This window comes from Lampetra fluviatilis, chromosome 3 (genome assembly GCF_964198595.1).
Source record: "Lampetra fluviatilis chromosome 3, kcLamFluv1.1, whole genome shotgun sequence".
Taxonomy (NCBI): Eukaryota; Metazoa; Chordata; class Hyperoartia; order Petromyzontiformes; family Petromyzontidae; genus Lampetra; species Lampetra fluviatilis.
In genome coordinates this window covers 28767147-28794628 of record NC_136277.1, presented here as the reverse complement: position 1 = coordinate 28794628, position 27482 = coordinate 28767147, and the positions used below count along the sequence as shown (strand labels likewise).

General features: G+C 41.8%; 1 protein-coding gene across 1 annotated transcript; it reads right to left on the bottom strand.

Moving 5' to 3' along the window:
- Positions 1-815: 815 nt before the first annotated feature.
- SMAD6 (SMAD family member 6) lies at positions 816-27482 on the bottom strand. Its single transcript, XM_078854792.1, has 6 exons — positions 25385-27482; positions 18304-18360; positions 17856-17921; positions 5396-5590; positions 3178-3356; positions 816-2575 (listed from the first exon to the last, which is right to left on the bottom strand). Exons 1-6 carry the CDS (start codon positions 26010-26012, stop codon positions 2375-2377), a joined length of 1326 nt encoding a protein of 441 aa, XP_078710918.1. The 5' UTR covers positions 26013-27482; the 3' UTR covers positions 816-2374.

The window sequence follows — 27482 nt, the reverse complement described above, 5'->3', positions numbered from 1 at the left end:
ACGCAAAAAAACTGTTCAAGAAATTGATCATTGTTTTTTTTACCCTTTTATCTGGCAACAAAACTGACACCTTTTTAACAAGGAGTCATGTTTGCATTGACCACAATACCTGCGGTCGGAATGCAAACAAAAAACATAACTCTGATTATGTATGCACTGTCCTTGAAATTGATTGGTCTACACCCGAGACAGCTTTCCTTAGAGCCATCTGGTCCAACACCATGTGAGACGAGGCTCTAAGGAAAGGTGTCTTGGGTGGACCAATCAATTTCAAGGACAGTGCATACATTATCAGTTATGTTTTTTGTTTGCATTTCGACCGCAGGTATTGTGGTCAATGCAAACATGACTCCTTGCAAAAAAGGTGTCAGTTTTGTTGCTAGATAAAAGGGAAAAAAACAATTATCATATTTTGCTACTGGCAAAGGAGGTTCCAATGGTGTTCAAGAAATTAGTTTTCAATCAAGATTTAAAAGTGCAAAGCTCCAGTGGCTTCCTAATATCGGAACACAGGCCCACGTGACACCCTTTATAAACGCAAAATTCGCAAACAACCTGTTTGGAAATCAAAAACAAATTTATAGTAACTTTAGTTTGTTTCAGATGCAGGAAGCCCAGGTGCCAAGCTCATCAGCCAAACTGTCACATGGCATCTCATCACATTAGCTTTGATCACATTCCACTCTGCCAAGAGTATGACATGTACAGATGATCTTCAACTTTATCCTTCCAAAGTGAGGATTTCAGACCACATTTCAACATCGCAAATGGCATGGCAATGATGATGGAAAATTAAACACACAATTTCAAGCATGTAAGAAGAATAATGCTGTTTAGCATAATTTATTTATCCAAATAAACATCGATGATTTGTATCGCAAAGAATGGGTTAACACACACCAGGGTGTTACTGGCTTGTTCACCCTGCAAAAATAGCCTCTTAAAAATTCTTGTCTGCAGTAAAAGCTTTCATCTTGCTCTCTAAAGCCGATTTACATACTGTGTGAACAAAGTGCATCTCGTCACTGTCCATACAAGATCTGTGGCTATACATAAATAATAAACCGTACAAATGAGTCCGTATTTACACGCATCGTCATATTATATTTCCATATGTAACATTTATATATACTTTATTATATAAAATATTTATATTAAATCTGTGTTGATGTGCCTTCGCAACAGTCGATTCTCTTATGGGACAAAGAAATGTTTAATGGTTAAAGAGTTCATGTCCTTGTGGTTATTTACTTCTATATACACATACAAGTGCATGTGTGTGTACATAACCTTAAAATTACAAAACCATTCTTTATGAAATAAAGCAAAGTCCAATCCTTTGTGTGGAGAAGCAGTACAAATGAGATTGTCATAATGCATCATGTCCCCACAACACTAATTCTTCTTGCTACTCCCGCACTTTCAATTCATTTTCCAGGAACGAGTCTCATTAATGAACGCATCCAGCATGGATTTTCTTACGTTTTCGGTGCTGGCTTCTCCCTTTCCACTTGCATACAAATATAATAATACACAGACGCAAACAGCCATTACGTCAACATGAGGTTTGCAAATCATAATCGAGCACTTATCTAAAACTCTCCACAATTTCTGTATTGTAATGCGTATGTTGCCTTTATAAAACTGTGCCAGAATACAGACTATACATATTAGTTGTGTGTGGTATATGCCCTAACACTGCATTTTACAACACACACTTATCTAAGAATAGTTCATTTCACAAACTGGCTCCCCAGGTTTCTAAATTCCTTCATCACAATAACAAGTAAAAAAAAATAACGTACTAAACAAGCCTTTGAAATAGTCACTTAAGCTGTACTTTGTATGTGCTGAGTAGACTTGTTTTTATACAGGAAGATACGTTCTTCTTGGAGTACACCTCTGATACTGCTACTTTACAGTAATTTTATTATCCTTCTAGGCTCTAGCCTAAGCCTCTAATGGGTTTCTTCATAAAATGAAATGTTAATATTACATACACACTGGCAGGAGTGGTTTATTTAGTGATTGCTAGTGAACACCTGGCACCTTTAATAAGTGATGGAAGCAACACCTTCAAAACTACTGCATTCGTTTTTTTAAACCCATTCATTTTTAAAACATTGCGTTTCTCTGATCGCGCACAGGTCTATGTTGAACAGCAACAGCAGAACACCTTTGCACGAAGGGTTTCAGTGTGGTGTGCTAATTCAATCACAGTAAAAAAAACAGCACTTTTGTCGAGACTCCGCGTAGAACCAGGCCAACTTCAGCCTGACGGTCGGCCAAAAAATATTCTTCTCCAGACAACTGGACCTCTAGACACTGCGATCCAACCTCAATCCACAATTTCCGTAGTCTGCACCACCATGCTTCAGCGCACGCTCAGCAATATTTCAAGCCAACATGGGCAGGACGTGATGAATTGACGGGAGTAGCAAGGTCCCCAGCCCTTGGCAAAGCTGATACGTATGCTGTTGGGATCGTAGGGTCCATTCTCGTGACGTGCCTGATGCTCCTGCAGCAGCATCGATTGCTGGAAGTCGAAAGCCCGTAGGGAATAGCCAGGAGGAACCTGCATGCCGTCAAATACAAACACACGAATGGGTTTATTTATTTTAAACTATTCACTTAAACATGTGAAAGTGTAAATGTGTTAGTCTGATTAGAAATAGAATGGAGGGTCAGTAGTGTACCTTCTTCATAGCAATTACATAAATATCTATCATATATAAAGGTTAAGATACAACAATGGCACATCAACACCGCTATCCAATTTTTTCATAATATGGCTCCAGTGTGTACATGTACAGCTCGTTTGGCAAGCCATGGAATAACGGCCTCCCTACGCCTTGTCAGTCATAGGGGTTATTGGACCATAGTTTTGCCATGCTGGTCAGTGCAGGTTGATGAAGGCGGGGATCACAGATGTGGAAGCATATCATCACAGCACAACAATGGATTTCGCTACACTGCCCTCTGCTGCCCAAAACAATAAAACGCCTGTTTTATGCAGTGGTCACCATCTAAGCACCATCCAGTTTCAACCTTGCTTAGCTTCTGAAATTTGATGGGACTGGGCACATTCCTGGTAATTTTAGATGTAGACTATGTGCACGTATGGTCGTCGAAATATGAAGACAAAGTTTTGCGGTGCGTGTCACCGTGAAATGTTACCTTGCGCACAACGGGATTGCGTGCACCAAGCCCATCCAGCGTGGGTGAATTGACGAAGAGTGGATGCTGGCTGCGATTGTAGCACCACACACCGTCTGCCTCCCGGCTGAGCAGCAACCCGTAGCCAATCTTGGCCCTGGTGCGGCTTGTCGACTCGCTGATGCCACCACCGCTGCCAGCTGATGAAGAAAAAGTGGGTGCAAAGCCACAGAGGTCATTATTGACTTATTTTGACCAATATTAAACAGCAGTTTAACGCGTAGGCTTACGCAACCAATATTATCGATAAATACAGGTTTTTGTGTTATATTGCGTAAATATATAATTGTGTCGTTAAACAGCAGTTCACTTTTAATTGCTTTAATATGGCCAGCTCACAGGAGCGGCGAATGTATTTTTTTGACAAAAATGTCTATGGTGATTTTAACTTTTTATTTTATTTGTAACGCTCGCAAAGCAGTGCAACCATTTACGTTTGAGAATGGACCCTGGAAATGGATATCATAGGGCTACCTCTGAAATCAATCCAAGTGACCTCTGGTCCACACAGTAGTGGACAGCACTTGCAGACCTGCTGTCAGACTGACAGTAATGTTTGATGTATGACAATCAAATTAATTGAAGAACCAGATATAATGTCATGGATTTTTTTTTTGTGCAATCATGGATGATTGGGCTGAGAATATCGACTCACTGCACATGAGAGCCCAGTTTAAGTGCAGGCGGTTGCCTGGATCCGAATCTAGGATCTTGTCGGTACCCACTCAGCGCTCTGACCGTTGAGCCATCCGGCCACCTAGGTGCTAATTATTTTTTAACAATCTAACGGTTTTGGAAAATGTGACCTACATATGATTACGATTAATTGAGTGGTGACTGTGGGCTGCATGGGGACATATTTTTCGATTGCTCAAGTGCGTTATAATTTTAAACAAAATGGACATTGTGCCAAGATACAAATATATAGGCACATAACAAGGCATCCCCTGGTGCTTTGGACGAATTTCTGTAAACATTTCTCCATGCCGAAATGGAAGCATGCTAGAGATATGGCCCAACTAATTGTTAAAATTTCCACAATGATTAAAGGGAAGTTTGTATGAATATATTTAAACAAGAAAAACAATAACAGCAGTTATAGTGACCACACAGTTTTCAATTGCGGTCATATGTATTTATAAATAATTTCGAAACATACGTAGCCAATAGCCAACGGTGTTAATCGGAAGTGCAATTCAAACAAACTTAGACTCGCAGAAAAAATACTAAATAAAACATCACAATGAAGTGATAGAGATGTTGATATTTGTAGGGATTAGTGTTTACAGTTTCCTCGACAACACACATGAGCTTCCATCTGTAAGTAAATAAAAGTGCAAGAGTCGCTGCTGAGACACAGCACTGAGACCAAAATCCACTGCTGGGTCTTAGAAACTGTTGCTTGTGGTTGGAAAATCAGCGACGATAATAATCTTAAAACAAATGCAGAGCATATCTGAGAAAACGAAACATTTATTGCGCCTGGATAGACATTTTGAGAGCAAAAAAAATCAGAGCTACAGTGTTATTTTTGTCAGTTAAAACTGAAAAAAACTGTTCACTCAAATTTCAGCCATGGAGAAATAGATCACACGAAAAATGGCATTCATAGGAACAGCAACACCACATATGGCTGTAGCAGCTCATGCAATGCACACAGCATTCTCATTCGTGTGCATGCTTTACGTTGGCAAAAGAAGAAAAAAATTACCCTTTGGTTCTTTCGGTAAAGTCACGTAGAAAGAGAAAATAAGCAATTAAATAACAGCATACGACGTAACGATTACAACGCAAGCAATCATCATCACGTACAAAAACCGATCAAACAAAACCTAGTAAACTAAACTTAGAAATATTACATTATATTTCTAAGTTTACTAGGTTTTTTCTCTCTTTTTTTTGCAGAACCCCTGTAAATGATAGCACAAATTTCGCATTAAAAGCACGTAAATATTTACGCGCTTATTTATTCGTAGATCTATATTGGTTTGTGACCAAAAATAGTTGACCGTCAAACTACAAGATCATTTTCGTCAATTACAGTCAGAAGCAATGCTAAAAACGTCTCTTCCCCCCCCCGCACCAAAATAATCCTCTCACTCCCATTAAAGCCTTATCGGGTTGACAGCGAGGGTTGGCGTGAAGCACAGGGTGTTTACGCAGCAGTGTCTGGCTTTACCAATTCCACCAGCCCGGTTGCCGTGGCTCGCCGTCAGTTGGCTTAGGCAAAGCCCGTCACCGTGGGGGAGGTCGTAGAAGACAGCCACTGAGGCGTCGCCCACGGGGTACAGGCGCCCGACTCGAGATCGGTGTTCCCAGTACGCTACGTGGCACCAGCAGGGCTGCTTCATGGCATCCGGTGACAGGCTCTGGTCTGGAAGAGAGGGAGGGAGGGAGGTGAAAAAAAACAACTTAAACAAGTCAAAACAGCAATCCTAATAAAGTAAATAACAAGTGTTTTCCATATATTTATTATCATTGAACAATAACTTGGGAAGCCAAGTGAAAACCTGTTGACATGTATTATTGTGCGTGGGAAATGTTTTCAAATGAATTGTTTTTTATTTTGTGTTTTTGTGGATTTGCTTATATGAGATTTGTTCATATGAGTTTCAGATTTGCATATGCGGCTAAGACATTGGCAAACTAACTGTGCAAATCTTACGGCCTTTGATGTACACATTAGAGTATGCAGAGCTTTGGGAGAAATTTTTGCAGGCTTTCAATTGCAGAGCATTCATCACAGCAACAATGGTACGAGCAAAAGTAATCATGCCTGTGCTTCCAAAAGCAGATCATTCACTTGTAGAGTTGTAATTTCTCAATTACGTTACATACAATATACATTCACTCCGATTATGAAGTGTTTCTCCAAACATGAATGTTAATGTATAACAAGGTGTCAATTTGTATATTTTTTACAAATTTAACTTAAGATTTTACGTTAAAGAAAACACAAACAATTCTCATGAAACAGCTTTGAAACAAATTATTCAAACGGCTACAATTCATAAAGCAAACCTGTACAATCTGTTTGTTTTAAAAATACAGCATTTACCGATAATGTTTGTCTACCCATTCATAAATACATGAACGTGTCTTTCAACCCTCCCCACCCCCAAACTCTCCAGGGACTTCTGCCTTCCATTAAGACATTCCTTCATGGATCTTTCATTTGATTCTTCTCTCTCACTGCCTCTATCATCCTCGGTCTCTCTATTTATCTCCCTCTCCCCCGTAATCTGAGACCAGAGTCGGCCAGAGGCCCATTAATATCTGACATGCCACAGCCCTAGCAGAGACCTTAGAAAAACACGGGACCTCTATACAGTACCTCGCCCAGCCAACCAAAAACCATTTGCCCAGCTAAATGCATTTTAACTTCAAAACTGGAAACAGAAATTGGACAGGAAAGGCAGCAGAAGCCAGACTTAGTCAAAATTATTAATATTTGAACAGTCCCATCTGATTGTCATCTACTAATATCAACAACTCACTTCTGTGTATGTATATTAAATATTCTCCCTTAAAAATAAAACAGTATTTGAATGAATATATGGATATATAAAACATATTGCAAGCACTACATTGAACATTGTTAGACTGACATTCAATATGTTCATATACAATGTGATTAGATTTAAAGTTATATTCCGCAAACAGACCATGTAGAATCAGAAATAATATTTTGAGAACAAAATTAACGTACTGAATTTGTCCAGTGCTTGTTAAATTTAAACCATACCGAGATTAGAATCAGAATCTTTTTTATCCTGGAGAAATAAGATGAGCTATAAAGCTATTTTTCACAGATGTCAAGTAGGGGCAAGTCAGAAAGTTACAGCAAACAATACAAAATACGACTGGAGTGCAAAGGATGGGAAAGATGTATTCACAAAGTCAATGAAAGCCATATAATGGGGCTAATTTCCAACCATGTTTGTGGTATTATATTTGGAACTGCCAAGAAAATAATAAATGTTTGTAAATTAACTAAACTAATATATATTTTAAAGTACAAATTTAGTTAAGAAAATCACTCCACCCTTCTCTTGTTCCACCTCATCGTCTGCCTTCCATGATTTCCCTCGGCCTGCATTTCCTTGCCGTGTTTTTCAGTTGTGGGCTTTTAATGAAAATGTTATTGTTAAAGCATTTGTATTTTTATTTTGCAGCATATCCACATGCCTAAATAATGTTTACTATCACATCACAATGCCAACTATGACATGTGGATCAAAAATATATACACCGATAGTGGAAGAAAAGCTGATGTGTACAAACGTGGAAATAGATGCTACGATTATACTGAGCGTCAGAAAGAGGACCACACGGCAGACAGAAAAGGCAAATGAGTCCTCATATCGATTGAGAAAAATAATTGAGCCATGGCATGACACAATGCAAAAGTCTATGATGGCCAATTGACGATATTGGTGATGGAATGCCAGTCAAAGGAAACAAGAGTGATGATAGGAGTTCATATGCAGGAATTGAATGGGCTGTGGTATCAGGGAACCGTAAGATATGGTGAGAGTGAGGCCTTCATTCAGCAGTAGGCAATCACTGATGATGATGGCATCTACTCTATTCTGACAATTTGTTTTTTAAAGCATTCACTTTAGTAGGACGTATGTAGCTATTGGGAGGCAAACTTTTAAGGCTCAAAACAGGGTGACATGAAAATACCATCTATTTGAAGACTTCAAAACAACAACTGAATATATTGTTTGACATTTTAAAGATCAAAATACCAATGCATTTTTACAATTCTGTAATAGGTTTTCCATCCAGATTATGAGGCAATATGCTTACATTTTTAGTTTACACCACACAAAGTACTGTTTAGAAGTAAAGTTGGCTGTACAAAGATGTGCACAAAGAAACACACAAAACGCATTTCCAAATGGACACACGTGGACAGACGTGCACAGAAAATCCAACATTTATTTGAGAGTTCTGAGTTTTGATGCAAGCTTGCTGTAACTGTTATGATTATAGATATATGATTGTATATACACTTATGTAATCTGCGACACACTGCAGGGGATTGAAAAAGTTTCTCGGACTGCAAACCGCAATCCACAGAAGGGGGCAGACTAATGGGGAGCTGCATGAATGGAACTGCAGGGAAATGCTGATGTGGTTTGTTGAGCAGAAAAATATTTTGCATTCTTTAGACTTGGATATCAAGTCCAAAATATGCAAATAATCCTATATTATAGACCCATATGGCAGATTTGCACCATTTAGGTCTAAGAAAATGTTTAACTCATACTCCGCAAATTTTATCGCGGATTAAATCATCCCTAAGCCTTATGCTAATCTTCCACTTTAAATATGAAAAATGTTCATGGACCAATCGAATCCTGTAGCAAATTCCTCCTGAAATCGTCGTGGTGTGCCGCAGATTACAGGATCTGCGATATTGCCCCGCCATATCAACGACGATTATTGGATTTCTGCAGAATATTCAAAAACACACACACACATTCATGCATTCTCACAAACACATGACTTTGTGGGTACAAAGCAACAAGGTGTTTTGCCATGAATAAAAATTACGTATTTGTCACTCTTGTCTAAAAACTATCGAGATCTGAACAATTGTATTGATAACCTGTGTGGTAAGTTGTGGTGAGTGGCCTCAGGATTTTGTAGTTCCATGAAGTGTTCTTAGATAGACGAATAGACATAATATTTCTCAGACACGGTAGTAAATAACCTAAAAGGAGTAAACGTTGATAGTGAAGTCTAAAAATGTGTTAAAATACAGAAAATAAGCAAGCAACCGCCTGATGAAGAGAGCAGCTCAAATATGTTACATGCAAGCACGCCTAGCTGACCTTTGCCATCTGTTTTCAGACCATTAATTTTCATTAGCTACGCTTGCAGAGCCATGCCATTTAATAGGTGGGGGTGTTAGATGGGTATTTGTTTTAAGGGAGCCTTTTGGGAAATACCACTAAATATCTGAGGTTGTTACGACTTAAAAGGGATTCTTTCCAATACCAGTTTCCAACACTGCCCGATAGATATTACATGAACATTCTACATTTGCAATACACGATTCAACTGCAATGAAGAGGGTAAATATGTACTGTATATACAGTATGTTACAGTTCTAAACAGATATGTTGATACAGCGTTGGTCAACAGTTTTACAGCCTACAACAACAAAAAAATAATTTATGTGATTTTCTTCAACTGTTGTTATTGGAATTCCACTTTAAGTTATGTGTTCCTTTTGTCAGTCCACTTCCTGCTTGCCATGGCCTGATCCACTAAGTTTCTCTGGACTTAAGTGGTCATTAATACGAGCCTGGAAAATAATGATTTGAAATGTACGACTAGCAAATACTGCTTTCCTGCAACAGGATATGTTTTCTCAACACGACTTCCTATTTAATAGAAATCTCCAAATTAGTTTTCAACAACTCTCGCCCGAAAAACTTTTTGAGTATCAACAAGTTTATGCTGTCAAACAACTTTGTATGTTTTTACAACACACACTATTCGTTCAGTGTTCTGTTTTCTTCGAGTGTTTTGTAGAATATTATTAACAAGTGACTTGTGCAATTCACGGACAGCCATTTCCCCCAGCTTGATTTTCTTTTTCTTAAACAAAGTGGAAATAATAGCAACTACCAAAACAAATCACATTTAGCATATACAGGCACAGTACATTAGAGCAAATTAAACATAAACCATTATTGAATTGTTACATGCCTCGTGTGATAGCTCCTATTTTTTTACCACGATACAGAATTGACCCACTTTTCCTTCTCTCCTCTCCAGGCAAAGTCAAACACACGACTGCAGATTGTTGCTTATGGTACATTGTACCTTCACATCTGCAGTAATATTTTTGGTTAAATCCATCCACTGCTGGATTAGAGTCTCCTCAAGCCATGCAGGTCGTGGGGGTTATTTGACCATACTTCATCACACTCGTTAGCACAGGTTGGTGAATGCAGGGAGTATATTTGAGCATTGTAGAGCACAATTGCATTTGCTGAACAGCACTCTGATGACAACATTGTGTCACAATAGCCTACAACACCTGTGTTGTGCACGGTGGTCACCAATAAGGACTATCCAAGCTCAACTCTGCTGAGCTGCCAAAGTCTTATGCGATCGGCCACATTTTAGGTGATTAGGTCATAGACAAGCATATTTATTATGGAGCTGAAATGAGCAATTCCTTCTTTGAGGCAAGTCAACCAGCTCCATTCTTTAAAAAGCATTTATTTGAAAAATATGTACATAAAAGTCGAAGCACCCGTACCGAATTTCCTGAAGGACCACAGGGTGCTAGGCTGCACTTGTTTCTTGGCCCTGTAAGCGAAGGGGGTGGTTTTTCATGCCCTCCACTATTCATTCCTTCCCAAATGTTCGCAGCATCAGGTATTCATTTCAGTTCTAAAAGTCCTAAAGGGGCCCTTGCTGGGTACAGTGGCTGGACTCCAACCTGGGTAAACTGATGTGGAAGTTCAATAAAATATCTGGTCCAACCAAGTTTTATATTATTCTACACTCTCCAGGAACCAACACATCATCAACAACATGCCAATGCAACACAAGTCAGTTTTGTTTTCAAGATTGGCAGACACCTAGAGGTCATAGATGTTGGGGATTAACAGTTAAGCTATGTCTAATCACATAAAAGATATGTATTTAATGTTTGCGGCACATTTTGCAGATACATTATTTGAGGCGTCATATGCTGCATGTTTCTTGCCAATATTGTGGTATTTTACTAATTACCAGCTTAGCACAATAAATTACTCGTGTATACAGTTAAGGCTAATAAAGTCACATTTTGCAGATTTATCTCCAATATGACCAAGTTGTATTAAATCGCTTTACTGTAAAGCTTGGGATTTTCAGGTGTTTACCTTTTCTGTGCTTTCAAATGCATTTTTAAAACAGTAAATATGTTCTATTATTTAATGACGAAAATCAAGTGATCGGATTCTTTGTTTCAGATGGTTTTAGTACTCTGAAAGACAGCATCTTACTGTATTTGCACAAAACAATAAAACATAGTTTCATTATTTACACTATGATCACTAAACAAGCATAAACTTAAACATCTCTCCACATTAAAATGTCCATTCCAAAATGTTACTAACTGGACAAATCGGCAAGCAAGCTCGACATTATAAAAGCAACTTTACAAGTTCTTTGAACACGATTTTATAACTGAAAATGTTTATGACTATGCAATAAAAGATACATGTATCCTGCAAATACCACAAGAAGAATTCAATAACCTCTACAAGCAGAGGAGAGGCAAAGGTTGCTGCTGACCAGGGGCCTCCCGTTGGTGACGAAAGTACAATAAAGCAGTTGTTGCTGGACTAAATCTGGAAGGATGTCATTTCGCAGATACAAACCAGAACCATAAAAAAGTGGAGCGGGTAGAATGTAGGGAAGAGGATGGTGGTGGTTGGGAGAAAAGGCAGGATGAAGGGGGGGGTAATTGCTGGCTTTAACAGAAGAATGTTTACTTTAGCCGGTAATGGGGTTTCAGGAGGGCGGGGTGCATAGGGCTGGGGGTAGGGTTCAGGAATCTTATCTCTAACCCTCAATTTACGTTAAAAGTGTGCTCCAAAGTCCCCTTTCTAAGTCCCTCTTTCCTATCTAATCACTAAACACACACCAACTCAGGTTTCAAGTCCTACTCTGTAAAATCGCAAAAAAGATTGCACGGTCTACAATGCAAATGCAATGTTTTCCCTAATGCTAAAACAGTTAAACAGGTTTTCATATTTTAAGATTTTCCGTTGTCTAAAATTATCACAAAAATTACTTAAAAAACCAAGCCACAGATGTCATAAATGTGCATGTTGCAACGCATTACAACCGCAATACAGTACTTGTGGACGATAGGAAATTAATTTAACTAAAACAAATTTACATGCAAAATAAGCAGTAATGGGTTTTTTTTGCTGTTGTTGTTGCACACCCATTTAGATAAGGTAATTTCTTCACAAACACGTAAATTCTTAGCAAGGCACGGTTACTACACCCGCCATCTTGCACCGTGGTTAACAGCAGAGCCCCCAAAAGAGACTGGGCCTGGCCTCTGCCTGGCCTGACCAAGGCGAGCAAGGGGTGTGGATTAGTGCTGAACAAACAGAGTTCACCCCCCCCCCAAACCCAAAAGCTGAAGCCATTAGGCTCCATGTCTGAAGGCCGTGGTGACTGGCTGAGAGGTTGATTTGGTAGGGGGCGGAGGGCGAAGGAGAAGGGAGGGGAATAAGCTTGGCAGGAAAGCAAAGACCTCAATGGAGTGAGGCAGGAGTTTGGGGGATGGGAGGGTCAGCGGAGCATTGCTCGCATGCTGTGATTAAGGCCAAAGTAATCAAATGCCACTACCACCCACCTTCAGCCCACTGAAGATTACGTGATGCACATTGTACAGTAGTATTGTTGTACATTTTTCAATTTGAAGGCAGACCAATAAGACACTTTTAAGACTCTCCGGTCATGGATATCACTACATGCCATTTATTTAAACCAGCAACCATTAAAGTCTACTGTACATGCATCTAACTTCAAAAGTACTTGAATAACGTGCATTAACTTCTGACCTAAAGAAGAGACCTTGCATTCACTAATGCAAGTTAACTTTACTTTTACAGGCAAAAATAACTGGATGCAAAAGTAAATGTCCTATTTTTTCTTAATTGCTCCATTATAACAAATGCACATAAATGCATTCCAAGCTTAGATGGTGGATAGCCTAGACAGACATTCTCAATTGAACATAAAAGTTCTCACTATAAAATCTAAGCATTGTAAAATGCAACTAAACTATAAGAATGCAAGATTAAAACAATGTGTGTGGGGGTGGGTAGTATGGTGGTAGTACAAGAACATAAATTTTGTCACTAGTCATATTTCTTGCAGATTTACAAATACATTCATATAACATGCTTCGTCACATTTTTGCTTCAAGATAAATTAAAAAACAAGGCATTACAAACAAAAATTCGTAAACCAAACCTTGGCCCACAGGAACATAGCGATTTGTGCACATAAGACCCTATAATTTTCCATGGGGCGGCCACCTTTCTGCGTTCCTGATCATTAATTAAAAGGCACAATCTCAAGTCAAACCTGAAAGGAATTCATACCATGAGGCCACAGGCCGTACAGGCAAGAACTGCTAATTCTGCTTTCTCGCTCCCAACCCCACTCTATTTCTCTGGTTTCAAATTACGGGATAAACTAAGGGGTGGCAGTGATAGTCAAGCAGTTGGTTTTATCCACACCCGAACAAACCATGGCAGATGCGGACAACTGATGCGCAAATGGAAAATTTAAAACTCTCCAAAATACGTCCGTGGTCATCCAGAACAGACCGTACAATATGTAACGACGCAATTCTCGATCCACAAATACAAAGGAGACATTACAGCGATACACTGCACTGCTCCTGACGCGGTTATCTGGCTTGACCCACCTGAATGTGAAATTATAGTTGCTACTCAGCATTTACATCAGCCGTACGAAAGAAGAAGAAGTTGGTTTTATGGCAGCGACAAAGCTCTCCTTCGCAGTGTGCCCCAAATTACCCCATGCTCCTGTATCAGATGAAGTCCTGCATGCAATTTGAATTTTTTTGTTGGGGAGGGCAAGTAGGAAGCCTAGTTGTGGATGTGGGAGGAAGGGAACTGGATGGGGGAGGAGGGTAGGGGTTTTGAGGTCTGGAGGAGGTTATTAAGACCGAAAGCCATCGTAAAAATCACTGCACGCGATGGGAAGAAGCAAGGCAAGGCAGAATGAAAGAAGGGGGTGGGGGGAATTAGGCAAGGCGAACTCGTAAACCAGACTCATGCCAAACGGGAATTACAGACGACTTGTAAAAAACGAAAGTCACACCGGCACAATAGACAGCATAAATTGAAATATGTTAAGTCTCTTAACAGCGGAAAAGTGGTCATTAATGCGATTTTATACAATAGTTGATTATTGACTGCTTGATAAACTGAAAAATGGAACGTGATATTTGGAAAACACCGAATGAAAAACGTTATTCAAATAAATAATATTTCTGAACTTGCATTTTCTATTTGACCTTTGAAGTGGAATATGTATGATGCCTATAGGTGACATTTGGTGTTAAATAATGACTAATAATGCTTGTAAGACCTTGAGGGGGTAAGTCTGTGTTCATGATGGACTGAGAGACATTTCTGGCTTGAAGTTACTTTGCACGGCATGGTCTGTTTAGAGGAGGGGGTTGCAGTTTAAACTTGAACAGGAGCCAGGAAGGCTGTTCCCTGAGGGTGTGCGTGTGCTGTGTTGGGGAGGGGGGTGCTGGTGGAAAGGATTGGGGTTGTGTGGGGAGGGGAAGAGTGACAAGGCGAGAACAACACAGGCAAAGCAAAGGGAGAGCAAGGGAAAAGGAAAAAAATATATATGGCTAAAAAAAACAAAAAATAGTGGCGCAGACCAGGAATGTGCAAGGGTGCCAGTGCTACCCATTCAATGGTCTTGTGCAAACGGCAGCAAACCTTTAAAGCAGGCACAATTGTCGAAAACGCCAAAACTTTCCACAGAAAAGTCATGTGACAAAACTGATCCCGCACGACCAGGCAAGGCGACAGGATGGAAGTACTCTAGCCTCATTGTTTCCGCAAGCCGCTTTTCCCGTTCAAATCCCCAAGGGAATGGTGGGAGGAGTACTGAGACCATGCGATTGTACCAACCAGAAACTGCTGTCTTCACTTTATCAAGTTAGTCATGGACCCAAGAGAGAATTGGACCGAAAATTCTATACACACAGTAGGCCACACCAGTTTCCTACCTTAAAGCATTTCCTAAATATGAATGAATCACCCCTGAAAGTTGGCAATCAGCATGAGTATTTTTTTTTCAAAATGAAAGCACAGAGAGACTGCCAATATCATTTGGTGCCACTTAGTTAATCCTGTCGCACAATCTGTAGTGAGAAGTCATTTTAGGTCTGCAGTGTAAATTAACCCACGGAATATTAAGCCAAGTATGACCAACCTCATTCACGCACCCTGCCATGAAACTAATGCCTCATACACACGGGACTGCATTACCATGTGCTTATACTTAAGCGCTTTAGCAAACCATTTTTAGCCAACAAGGTTAACGTACACACATTTTTTTCTAAGTGCTTTAAATGCTGATCTAGTCCCAACAAGTGTTAACAGTTTAAATCATTCTGCTCCATTATAGTTAAATGTGGACTGCAAAACAAAGTACTGCGAACAACTGTCACCCTATATATTACAGCCGAATTCAACTTCAACTACTTTACTTTAATCATCCACCACTTATTGCAGGCTGGCATGTGGCATGTTGAACTGTATAATGTGCAGTTTACAGTTAATTTTACAATTAAAAACTTGAGTTTCACTGAAGTGTACTTCGCTGCAAGACCTTCACTTTTGCGTGTTAGAGGCATATATTACATGCGTCCTATTGTTTATGTAAGGTGTAACGTTTATCTAAACTCGCATTACCAAAAACTGTTCTTTTTAGCAGACATGTAAATATTTAATTACCGTGTGTGTAAAACTTGTAGGGAATCTGCTATAATTATATTCAATATAATCTGTATAATTGTAAGAAAATACTCAAAACCATGCAGATTGACTATCAAATTTCACAAACGAGTTAAACTTAAACCTTTGCAACATCTTACATGCGCAAATGAAACAAGTATTTATTTCAGCAATGAAGTATTTTTTGGCAGAATTATAATCTCCAATATCCTGATGATACACCGCCCTTTTCATTTACTAAGTGGTAGTTCTAATTTTCAACTTCATTTCCTTTACTTAGAATTAGGCTGAACACGTTAAACATAATGTATCCTGCAAAGTAGATCTACTTTTTTAAATATATATAATAAAGGTAAAAATGATTTATATAAATTTTCAAACTTTTGTGCTCAGGGTCATTTACAAATGTGGGATTTTGGACATATCACAGCATACCCTGGGCTACTTTTGTTAATGTAGTAAAAATATATTTTATCTGCCTTAAATAATTTAATTTTTACCTACGTGACTTTACCGAAAGAACCAAAGAGTATGGATTCCTGCAGTCACGAAAGCTTCCAATCTAGATTGCCTTAAAGAAATTGCCCTGCAGTCTTTCGTAATGCCTACAGACTATGCCCAAGCTGCTAAAATGGAATAATAGATCCTATGCAAACTGAATCAATGGAAAGTCCTCCAACGCCTAGTCTATCCTGCTAACTAATATGAAGGGTAAAAACACGGCACAATTTCAAGTGCAAAAAAAAACCTAAGAACATAAAATAGATTGAGTAAATTGGTGCTTTCAACGTTTCTTCATTACTTTGTCTTCCAAAGCACATCATTTTGCAAACGATAAAGGACTCTGATTCTCCATTCATTCGTCTCAGACTTTACAACTGTAGGTCATAAACCCTTCACTCACACACAGCATGAAATCTGTGTTATCCACTCCCTTCTGCCATTTATTAACTGGAGATTTTTGCACTGTTTTTGACTGCTCCTACTGACATTATCATTCCTGGTTTATTCATTACACCCGTTTCACACCTAACTGTTAAACCATGTCCAGTCACCATAAACTCAAATTGATTAAACTATGTATAAGCTTCACTTTGGAATGAGAATTATACTAGTATGGTAACACCAGCTGAGCCAACAAAGTACGGCCCACGTGTTCAATGTGTTTCAGTTATAATTCACTCAACACTATACTTTAATACATGTATACTAACTTAAAAAAATAGTTCAACACTGATAGCACAATGCTCGAGGTAGTTTGCAAAAGTGGACAAAACCTTGACTATATTTGTAGCTTCATCACACGAATATGCAAGAATAACCAATTCTGTACATGTTCAAAGGAAGCAGTGTTGCACACACACCGCACGAAGACACCCCAAACTCTAGAAAGAAATTACACAAAAACGCACATACACCCAAACTGGTTGCAAGCCCCTCCCTTAACCAGACGCATGAAAGGTATGCGCGGGCGATTACAGGTAACCATCACCTGCTGTCCTTGTAATTACATGGCATGAGGGCGCCACGGCAATTATCTGTCCATCATCTTACTCTTGACACAATCCGGTTGTCTTCATTCCTCATCTCTCTTGCCTTCTCTTCAAACACGACGACGACTACTTATATTCTATCTCAGTGCTGTACTACTCTATCTTAACTACTCTATCTTAAAACTGTACTGAACGCGGTCTGAGCTGTCTTTCTTGTACACGTCAGGAAAAGCAGAAGGAAAAGTAAATGTAATTTATTAATTAATCCTTCTTGCAACCTCTCAACTCAACTTCACTTGCAGTAATCGGAGAGGGCATTTCATTGCCTCAAGAAAATGTGGTTTAAAACGCATACCCACAGCTTCCATGAAGTGCTATGCGGGTATGTCTGTACGTCTCAAAAATGCACAGCTACAAGCTGATATAGGCATAAGATAAAGAGAAGCATGAGGTGTACCATTCTCAATTATAATGCATCATTGTTTTTGTACGAGCTGCAGACATTTTGGATGTGCCAGATATTAAAAACTCTATCCATATCGACGCAATCCGATTCGAACAACCCATGCACGTGATTTGTATGTTAGATGCTTACCAGAAAACTGTGGTGGACTTTGTGAAGCTCCTGTTTCTGTAGATGAAGTCGTCGATTCAGAGAGATCTGTAAAATTAAACAAGATATAAAGCTTTGTAAAAAGTGATAACCAGGTATATGACGTAATGTCATTCTGTAGAAAAACAAGCAGTTATGAAATCATGAGGGGCAACAAACATTAACTCGACACATTCAACACTTGAACGGAAAGCAAGGTTTACGAATAAGACGATTAATTTAGAAAAAAAGTATAAGAAGCAAGTTTCGAATATAGAATGCATTTATATAAATGTTTCCATCAACATCAGGATGGATGTTCTTCATCACGTGTCTATCGTTCTAAAACAAACGGTGCTTAACTGCGTTGTGTTGGATTAGGAGATTGGAACATTTGGAGCAGTTGAGAGAAGAGGCGAGGTTGGGAAGAGGATGACTTCACTGAACTTACCCGTAGATTTACTCTGCTCCACCAGAGGGAAACGTGAGTAGGGAGGTGGGGGTGATTCTGTTAAAATGGTTGACAAAAACACATTTTAGAATGGAATATTAAACCACGTTTGCTTCACCAATAACACTTTTTTTCTAGCATAAAATAACACAATCAAGAGTACGCTTATAACGCATAAACTAAAACAGTAAAATACTCAAAGAATCACACTAAACGTGGCAACCACAGATACAGTGGAATATCAACAACTTTATATGGATGTGCACAGAAGGAATTTCCAACGGGCTGAAAAAACCCCCAAACTTAACCCACAAAGCAAGTGAAAATTAGCTGGTAATGATAAGTGATAACGACCATAAGAGCTGACCACATACAAGAGGCAGAAAAAGGGATTATTGGGCATTTATCAGTCTGCCGTCTGTGGCTCTATTTTATATATTTTTTTGCTTAGCCTTGTTTATTCCACGCAAGAGCCAGACAGGCGGGAGAGAAGCATTAACCAAAACAGCCCGCTTTGTTATTCTTTGTGTTTGCTCTGCGTTTGTTGCGGGCAGTCCAAGGGGCAAAAGAGATTTCGGTCTCTCCCCAGATAAACAAAAGTCTCGGCTGGCGCCAGGCATGTATGCGCAAGTCTCTACTAATCGCTCAAACCCGACGTTTCCCTCCGCCTCCCGCCCACCCTTATCCCCAAACCCCACCCCCTCGCTAGGCCTCTCGCGCACAGCACGTTTCATGCCAAGTTCCCACCATTCCACCAACCCCAAAAAGAGAATCGGGGCTCAGGTATTTAAACACTCAGATCACCAAAAAAAACGTTGAAATTCGGTCTCGTGGGTACACCGTAAAGGCACTGTACAATCACAGAATTTGTTTTGGAGGGGAGGGGGAATGCCCGCTGGTGGAGGTTTTTTTGGCCAAGTGCTTGCATTTGACAAAAAAAGTTGTGGAAAGTTGTATTTACTACCGACGCTGGTGTAGCCATGTGAGCCACAGTTACACTTCGCTATAATTGAGGCGTCTTGATGCAACTGGACTCGCACCAACACGCCCCTGTTTCAAATGCAACGTGCTGTTAAGTCCCAGGCAAGACCCACCCATCTCACCCTGATGTTCAAAGAGCAATACATAAAATGATAAGGTAGCGAGGAGACATTAAAAGGACAGCGTATGATTTTGTTTTTCTTCCATCAGATGACAAAAATGGTGATAGCTATGATTAAAAGAAAATGTGAACTCCAACAGGAAAGCAGTGTACAGTTATGCCCGAATATATACAGTACGATAATGGATTTTGGTTTGATGCCGGTTATGAAAGCGCATAACAATATTGGGCCAAAATATAAAACACCTGGATAACAACCGTTAGGAATATGTATGTGTTACGAAATATGCATGTGTATTACACACTACACACATCCAGTCTCTTAGCAGAGCTAAATAGCCTCACACCAGGGATTATATTTTATATACTATTTTGAGACTCATCACTTTAACGAGGAAATTCTGCATAACATTGATTCAGAAATTGAACATTTTAAATTGGAACCTGATACAGGGTTAGAAAGTAGATTTTTAAATATACATATACTGTATTTATAGAATGTTCTTTTGGACGTTTCATTTTCACAAACCATAAAGTTAAAGCTTAAGATGCAGTTCAACGTGTGTTTATCTGAATGAACGCCTTCATTCATTTTGCAAATCTTTATGAAGTAGTGTAAGTGAAATAACATATATGCTTATGAAAAAGTGCAAATCATCATAATACCTTGGTTGTGTTACAAACACACATGATTAATTTTAAGCATACTGTATTGCTATAAAACTTATCAGCCCTGGTTGGCAAACACATATTTGCACTGCAAAGGTTGTACAATTATATAATACTTTGTGATCCTAAGACCTTTCCCCAATCTCTATTGCAGTCATACTTTTGCATAACTTGCAATTGACCAAAATCTCCCAATCCATGATGCGGTAAATGCATCTAAAGTTAAATTATTGACGTGTGAAAGCTGCTGAACAATGCCCCATCCTCATTCTACATCTGCACATTGTTAATCCACTGCTAGATGAGGGCCTGCCAACCCCGTGCGGGTTGTGGGGGTATTTGACCATACTTCACCATACTGGTGAGGGTTGAAGATGGTGAGCATGGAATACAAGACAACTGATTTTGCTGTAATGTCCTTCGCTGCCCACCACGTAACCCGACAAAGCTAACAATCTGTTTTTGCATGGTGATCACCCACCCAAACACAATCCAAGCTCAACTTTGCTTAATTTTCGAGATCTGGTGAGATTGGGCTCATTCTGGGCGATTCTGTCATACGCAATCATTAAATTGCCAATTTATTTAATGCCAATGTCGTCGTCCTCTTCGTCTCCAGAAAGGTCCTACATCATGATGTGTGGTTAATACCATTAATGAATGAGTGGGATGTCAGAGGAAACCAGAGTACCTGGAGAAAACTAAAAAAAACATACAAAAAAGGAAAACATTCAGCACTGCCATCCCCTGACCACAACTAAAAGCCCCATGCCTAATACACCTAGCAAATACTGGCAGTAGCCCATCCAAATAACCAGGCAAAACTCTGCTTAGCTTCAAATGTCTGACAACACCAGTATATTTTAGCACGATTTGGTCATAGACATTTGCCTGCATAGTCCACCAGAGGCCAATAAAAAGGCCCAACGAACCTACAGCAATTCCTCTTGTAAGATTTTACACCATAGGTTATGCCAAGATAAAATCACCTTTTCCAAAACGAGCCTAACACATTTGTCCAAAATCGTATCTGAACTCATCTTTCCCATTATTTTACCTTCTTACTTTTAGACTAAAGGCACGAGGCAGCACAGAAAAAAACAATACGTCTGTGGCATTTACACAACTTTAAACGTTGGATAACCGGACCATTTACAAATGTCGCACATTTTTTCATGTTCACATTTGCGTTGTCCGATTAAAAATATGAATGTCTCGTTAGCAAACAAGGCACACGTGATATTTGTCTGTCCTACACGCTACAAAACACGCTGCAGAGTGTTTATTAAAACTATTTGTAACAAACTTTAAACACAATTGATGCATCGCAAAGGTGCGACCTGGCAGCACAACCCTACAGTTACACAAGAAATTCTTGGGAAAGTTTTCTTTGGCATGTCGCTTTGAACCCAAACGCCTCACTGGGTAAGCAAATACTTTGCCTTTCATACCTGCTGAGAGCATCCTATATTTGGGTTTCTGTGGTTGTGAACAACCTAGCAGACTTACATATGCACAAATACAGCTGATATATAGAAAACAGTATGAGTAACACCAAATAAGATTTCTGCACACATTTACAATTTCAGTCGTCATTTGAGGTATTGCTTTGCACACAATTGTTCCCCGTTGCTTACTAGATTACAATAAATTGGATTTCAGAAACCAAATGTATGGGTATATTTTTTTAAACTATCGTTAATAATAAAAAAATACAATATAGGCTGGCACGATACAATCTTACTTTTGACAATTACTAAAATGAATAATACCAGAGCTAAATTTTGATTTAAAGCTTTCGTGACTGCAGGGATTAATATTATTGGTTCTTTCGGTAAAGTCACGTAGAAGGGAAATAATAAAATAATCAAACAATTAAATTCTCACGACGTTTCGACTGCAACACAAGCAATCATCATCAGGTGTGAAATCCACAGCAAGAAAATTTGAAAAAAGTGGATTTCACACCTGATGACGATTGCTTGTGTTGCAGTCGAAACGTCGCGAGAATTTTATTGTTTTATATTTTTATTATTTTATTATTTTCCTTCTACGTGACTTTACCAAAAGAACCAATAATATGAATACCAGAACTGTTTCAAATGTATCTTTAGTACCATAACGATGTATGTAATGTTGCTTTTTTTGCATCATCTTCTTCTCCCCCCCCCCCCCCTTACAACTTGTGGGGTTTTCCCGCAGGTGTCTCGTACGTAGTAAAACCCGACTATCGTATAAATCAACTCACTCGGTCAAATAACGAGCTGAATCCAATTTTATATGACGCACTCATGACAAAAGCAGTAAAAAAAAATGTGTAACAACCCCACTGCACCATGCACTGTGTGATCAATCTATTGGATGGGCCGGTTGTCGCTCCCTCTCTTCTGCTGGCCAGTTTCAAATTCCCCCTTAGCCCACTCTCTTGCAGCCACAAGTTCAAAGCCAAATACCACACTCCTCTTCTCGATAATGAATCGTTGTTGTTATCCATTGTATTCACAGTGAAAGCAGACGACTGAAACTTGTTTTTATACCATTTCGAGGTGAAGATAATTGTTTCTGCACCCCTCAAGAGTTGTAATGGTTTTAAAAAAATCAAAACAGTATAGCCTATTGACAGTATAGCCCATTTTCAATCTCATATCACCTTTATAAAAAAAAACAAAGGACTCGTTAGAACGCCACGAACAGAAGCACCAAAAAAATCCGTTATTAATAACCACTGCGCGCACACACACACACCGTTCATGGTTATGCTTGCCTCTGCTACAGCCTCCACTGCCATTACAATTGTACACCAACTCCAAGAAACAGCCTTAAATCTCCAAAGGCACGTGAGTGAACTTGGATCATCTACAACGTGGATAAAAGCCTTTTACCTAATTACCCAGAACGAGATTGATCTCGTCAGATTTAGGAAAGGTAAGCAGAGTTAAGTCCTGGATAGTGCTTGGATGGGTGACCACCACGCACAACAGGTTGTAATAGGTGTGCTACGAGATGGTCAGCAGATTTGCGACTGTGGTCATCCATAAGAGACCATACAATATATAACGACGCAATGCCCGATCCACAAATACGAAGGTAGACATTGCAGCGATGATACAAAGCACTGCTGACTGATGTGGTTATCTGGACTTGACCACCAGAATGTGAAATTGTAGTTTTTGCTCTGCATCTACGTCAGCCGTATGAGAGAAGCAGCAGCAAATGGCCTGTGCAAAAGAGATGCAAACGTTGATGCTCGAAACATTCACTCAACCTGCACTGACCAGCAGAGTAAACTCTGATCAAATAACCCTAAAGGCCCGCACAATGTAATAAAACCTTAGTCTGTGCATATAAATAACAAATCCTTTTGTATATTTGCAATGAGAAGCGGACGAACCAGAGCTGCCAGCTCAGTATTGAAAAACCAACTTGGAAATACTGTGCTTGTCATTCAGACGCTGGTAAGGGTTAGGGCTGGGGGTTAGAGGTTAAGACTGAGGTTAGGGGATAGGGTTAAGGGCTAAGTTTACGGGTTGGGATATAATTACGGTGGTGTTGGGGTTTGGGTAAGCGCTCGGGTTAGGGGCAGTGTCAAGAACAATGTTAAGGTGACGGCTAATGTTAGGACTGCGTTTATGGACAAGGGCAAGTCCAGGATTAGAAACGAAGTTATAGTTACGAATGGGATTAAGGATAGAATTATATTTATTATAACAAGCTTGAGGCTATGTTAAACGTTGGGTATAGATGGGACAGAAATTAAAAAGGTTAGGGCTAGATTTATGGCTAACGGTTTAGCCTGGTATAACATCAGGGTTAGGAGTTAACATTTTCAGCCAATTGGGTCAAGCTCGCATACTTAAGCGTTATTTTGAAAAAAAAAATGACATTTCTGGAAACGAAGTTCAACATCCATTTTACCGATGCGGTGGTGTTAATTCCCCCCCCCCCCCCTGTCACAGCCCTTGGCTCCAGTTTCCCGATGCCCTCGAAGTCCCCATGGCCCCGAAGCACTTGTGCCCCCATGCCCCATTTAACCGAGCCCTGTGTCTCCGATGTCCATGACCCCCCCCCCCGTCTATGCCATGCGGCTGCCGTGCGTGCAATCTGTGCCCCCCATGTCCCCGCTTCCAATGACCCGTGGTCTGTCTCATGTGCTAGGTTTGTGTGACCCGTGGTCTGTCTCATGTGCTAGGTTTGTGTGTCCCGTGGTCTGTCTCATGTGCTAGGTTTGTGTGTCCCGTGGTCTGTCTCATGTGCTAGGTTTGTGTGTCCCGTGGTCTGTCTCATGTGCTAGGTTTGTGTGTCCCGTGGTCTGTCTCATGTGCTAGGTTTGTGTGTCCCGTGGTCTGTCTCATGTGCTAGGTTTGTGTGTCCCGTGGTCTGTCTCATGTGCTAGGGTTGTGTGACCCGTGGTCGTCTCATGTGCTAGGTTTGTGTGACCCGTGGTCTGTCTCATGTGCTAGGTTTGTGTGTCCCGTGGTCTGTCTCATGTGCTAGGTTTGTGTGTCCCGTGGTCTGTCTCATGTGCTAGGTTTGTGTGACCCGTGGTCTGTCTCATGTGCTAGGTTTGTGTGACCCGTGGTCGTCTCATGTGCTAGGTTTGTGTGTCCCGTGGTCTGTCTCATGTGCTAGGTTTGTGTGTCCCGTAGTCGTCTCATGTGCTAGGTTTGTGTGTCCCGTGGTCGTCTCATGTGCTAGGTTTGTGTGTCCCGTGGTCTGTCTCATGTGCTAGGTTTGTGTGTCCCGTGGTCTGTCTCATGTGCTAGGTTTGTGTGACCCGTGGTCTGTCTCATGTGCTAGGTTTGTGTGTCCCATGGTCGTCTCATGTGCTAGGTTTGTGTGACCCGTGGTCGTCTCATGTGCTATGTTTGTGTGTCCCGTGGTCTGTCTCATGTGCTAGGTTTGTGTGTCCCGTGGTCTGACTCATGTGCTAGGTTTGTGTGACCCGTGGTCTGTCTCATGTGCTCGGTTTGTGTGTCCCGTGGTCTGTCTCATGTGCTAGGTTTGTGTGTCCCGTGGTCTGTCTCATGTGCTAGGTTTGTGTGACCCGTGGTCGTCTCATGTGCTACGTTTGTGTGTCCCGTGGTCTGTCTCATGTGCTAGGTGTGTGTCCCGTGGTCTGTCTCATGTGCTAGGTTTGTGTGTCCCGTGGTCTGTCTCATGTGCTAGGTTTGTGTGACCCGTGGTCGTCTCATGTGCTACGTTTGTGTGTCCCGTGGTCTGTCTCATGTGCTAGGTTTGTGTGACCCGTGGTCTGTCTCATGTGCTACGTTTGTGTGTCCCGTGCCTGTGGGCCCTCCCACCCGGTCTCACCTGGCCCGCACAGCCTGCTCAGGTGGTAGGGGTTACAGCACACAGAGTCGCCCTCGACGTGGCCATGCTGTCCGCACACGCTCAGCCTCTTCATCTCGGCCGTGTGCCGCACCTCGGGCCAGCGGAACAGCCGGCAGAGCAACACGTGCGGCGGCGGTAGCGGGAGACCACAGTCGGCGTCCGTGACCGAGGGGCCTCCTCCTCCGAGACGGGGCGACGAGCGGGTGGCCGAACCCTCGACCGGCACGAGCACGCAGGCCGTGCGGGCCCCTCCACGGCTCTCCACGGCCTGCAGCAGCGCCTCCAGCTGCTTCTCCTTGAGGCGCTTGAGCAAGGCGTGCGTGAGCGCTTTGTAGGCAGAGCAAGCGGCTCCGTCGTCCCTTCCTTCTCCTCCGCCGCCGCCACCGTCCTCCTCCTCCTCGTCGTCGTCCTCTTCGTCTCCGCGTCCACGGCGTCTTCGCGTTTCGGTCGCCTCCTCGCACCTCATGCTCGACGACAACGCCGACAGCAGCAGGGACGACGGGGGAGACGACGGGGACGAGGACGACGACGGGGACGACGACGAGGCTGCGGAGGCTCGGCCACGCCACAGTCGCCGGACGAGGCCCGAACGCCGGGAGCGGAACATGCGAGGAGGCGAGGCCGGGGGGGCGGCCGGGGAGGAGGTCGGGGGGGCCGGGGACGAGGCCGGGAAGGCCGGGGAGAGGGCCGGGGAGGAGGCCGAGGACGAGGCCGGGCGGGCGGGCGGCCCTAGCGTCCCTAGCGGCCCTGGCGGCGGCGCGACCGCGGCCCGGCGGGGGCAGGGCGGCGGGGCCCGCGGGCATGGGGCACCATCCAGACCTCCGGGGCCCCGACGAATGGCGACGAGCGTCTGGGTCGCACCACCCCCGCCGCTCCTCCTCCCCTCCAAGCCGCCTCGGGCTCCGACCGCCCCCCCCGGCGGTGGTGGAGGAGGCAGCGACAGCAGCAGCCCCCCCGGGGCCTCGTGGGGGGCACAGAGCTCGCTGACCTGACCCCCCCCCCCTACCCCACCACCTTATCACAAGCTCGGACACCCACTCACTTCTAGCCCGGAGCCTAACCTCTACTCCAATGCCTGAAGCCGACACACGAATCTGCCTCGGTACTAATTCTTATGCCGATTCTAATTACCAGCCCTTCTTACCAAAACATTAGCGGGTAATCTAGCTACCAAGCAGACTATGCTGTTATCTTTGCAAAGAATGTTAACCTGACCAACACTCCAACCTTAAGTTAACCCACCCGGCCCCTTGACGCCGACTACAACCGCAGTTCAGCTCCACGCCGTGACTTTAATTCCTCTTAGCCCCGACGACTTCTTAGCCCTTCTTACCAAAACATTAGCGGGTAATCTAGCTACCAAGCAGACTATTGCAAAGAATGTTAACCTTACCAAGACTCCAACCTGAGGTTAACCCAACTCGTAACGCAGATAACCTTTACCCGGATTCGAACCTCTCTCACTGCCGCCCCAAGGCCCCCCACGTGCACGAACCTCCCGGGGCGGATTTATAAGTGACCATAAGCTAACAATGCTAAATAAACTAATCTACTAAAAAAAAACCTCGTGAAAATTGTTGCATATAAAGTAAGTTGCCGTATTACGGAGTAACACAAATGGGGGTTGTGGCTAAAATGAAAAAAACTGCCAGCGGCTTCGGCCGTGTCGCTATCGCTTGCTAACTCGCATGGTAAAGCACCGATGATGTTAGTTAGAACGCATTAATTAAAACTAACGAGGCACTGACCACTCGAGGCATTAAGGTCACGATGAGGAGCTCTCTACGACCAGCAGGGCATTTATAAGGCGGCGGTGGAGGAGGAGGAGGCGGCGAACGTCGCTAGCGGAAAAGAATAACGTAAATAAAACATTAATTTAACCCCCTCACTAAAAAATAATTTTACCCCGAATCGATGCAAACTTTTCGGAAAAAAAACTACCCCTGGAAGAAAGAAAAAAACGACATCAAAGATAACAACGATGATATTCTAACTATAATAATAACAATACTAATGGTTAAATGGGAACAAGCGGAGCACGGGACGAGAGCAGTCGCGTGCGTGCGATCCCGCGAGT

Coding starts and splice junctions, on each gene's coding strand:
- SMAD6 (XM_078854792.1), bottom strand. CDS start 26,012: ATGTTCCGCTCCCGGCGTTCGGGCCTCGTCCGGCGACTGTGGCGTGGC. Junction 3,357..5,395: donor CAACCGGGCTGGTGGAATTG/GTAAAGCCAGAC, acceptor TTTCTTCATCAG/CTGGCAGCGGTGGTGGCATC. Junction 2,576..3,177: donor GCAATCCCGTTGTGCGCAAG/GTAACATTTCAC, acceptor GACGGCATGCAG/GTTCCTCCTGGCTATTCCCT.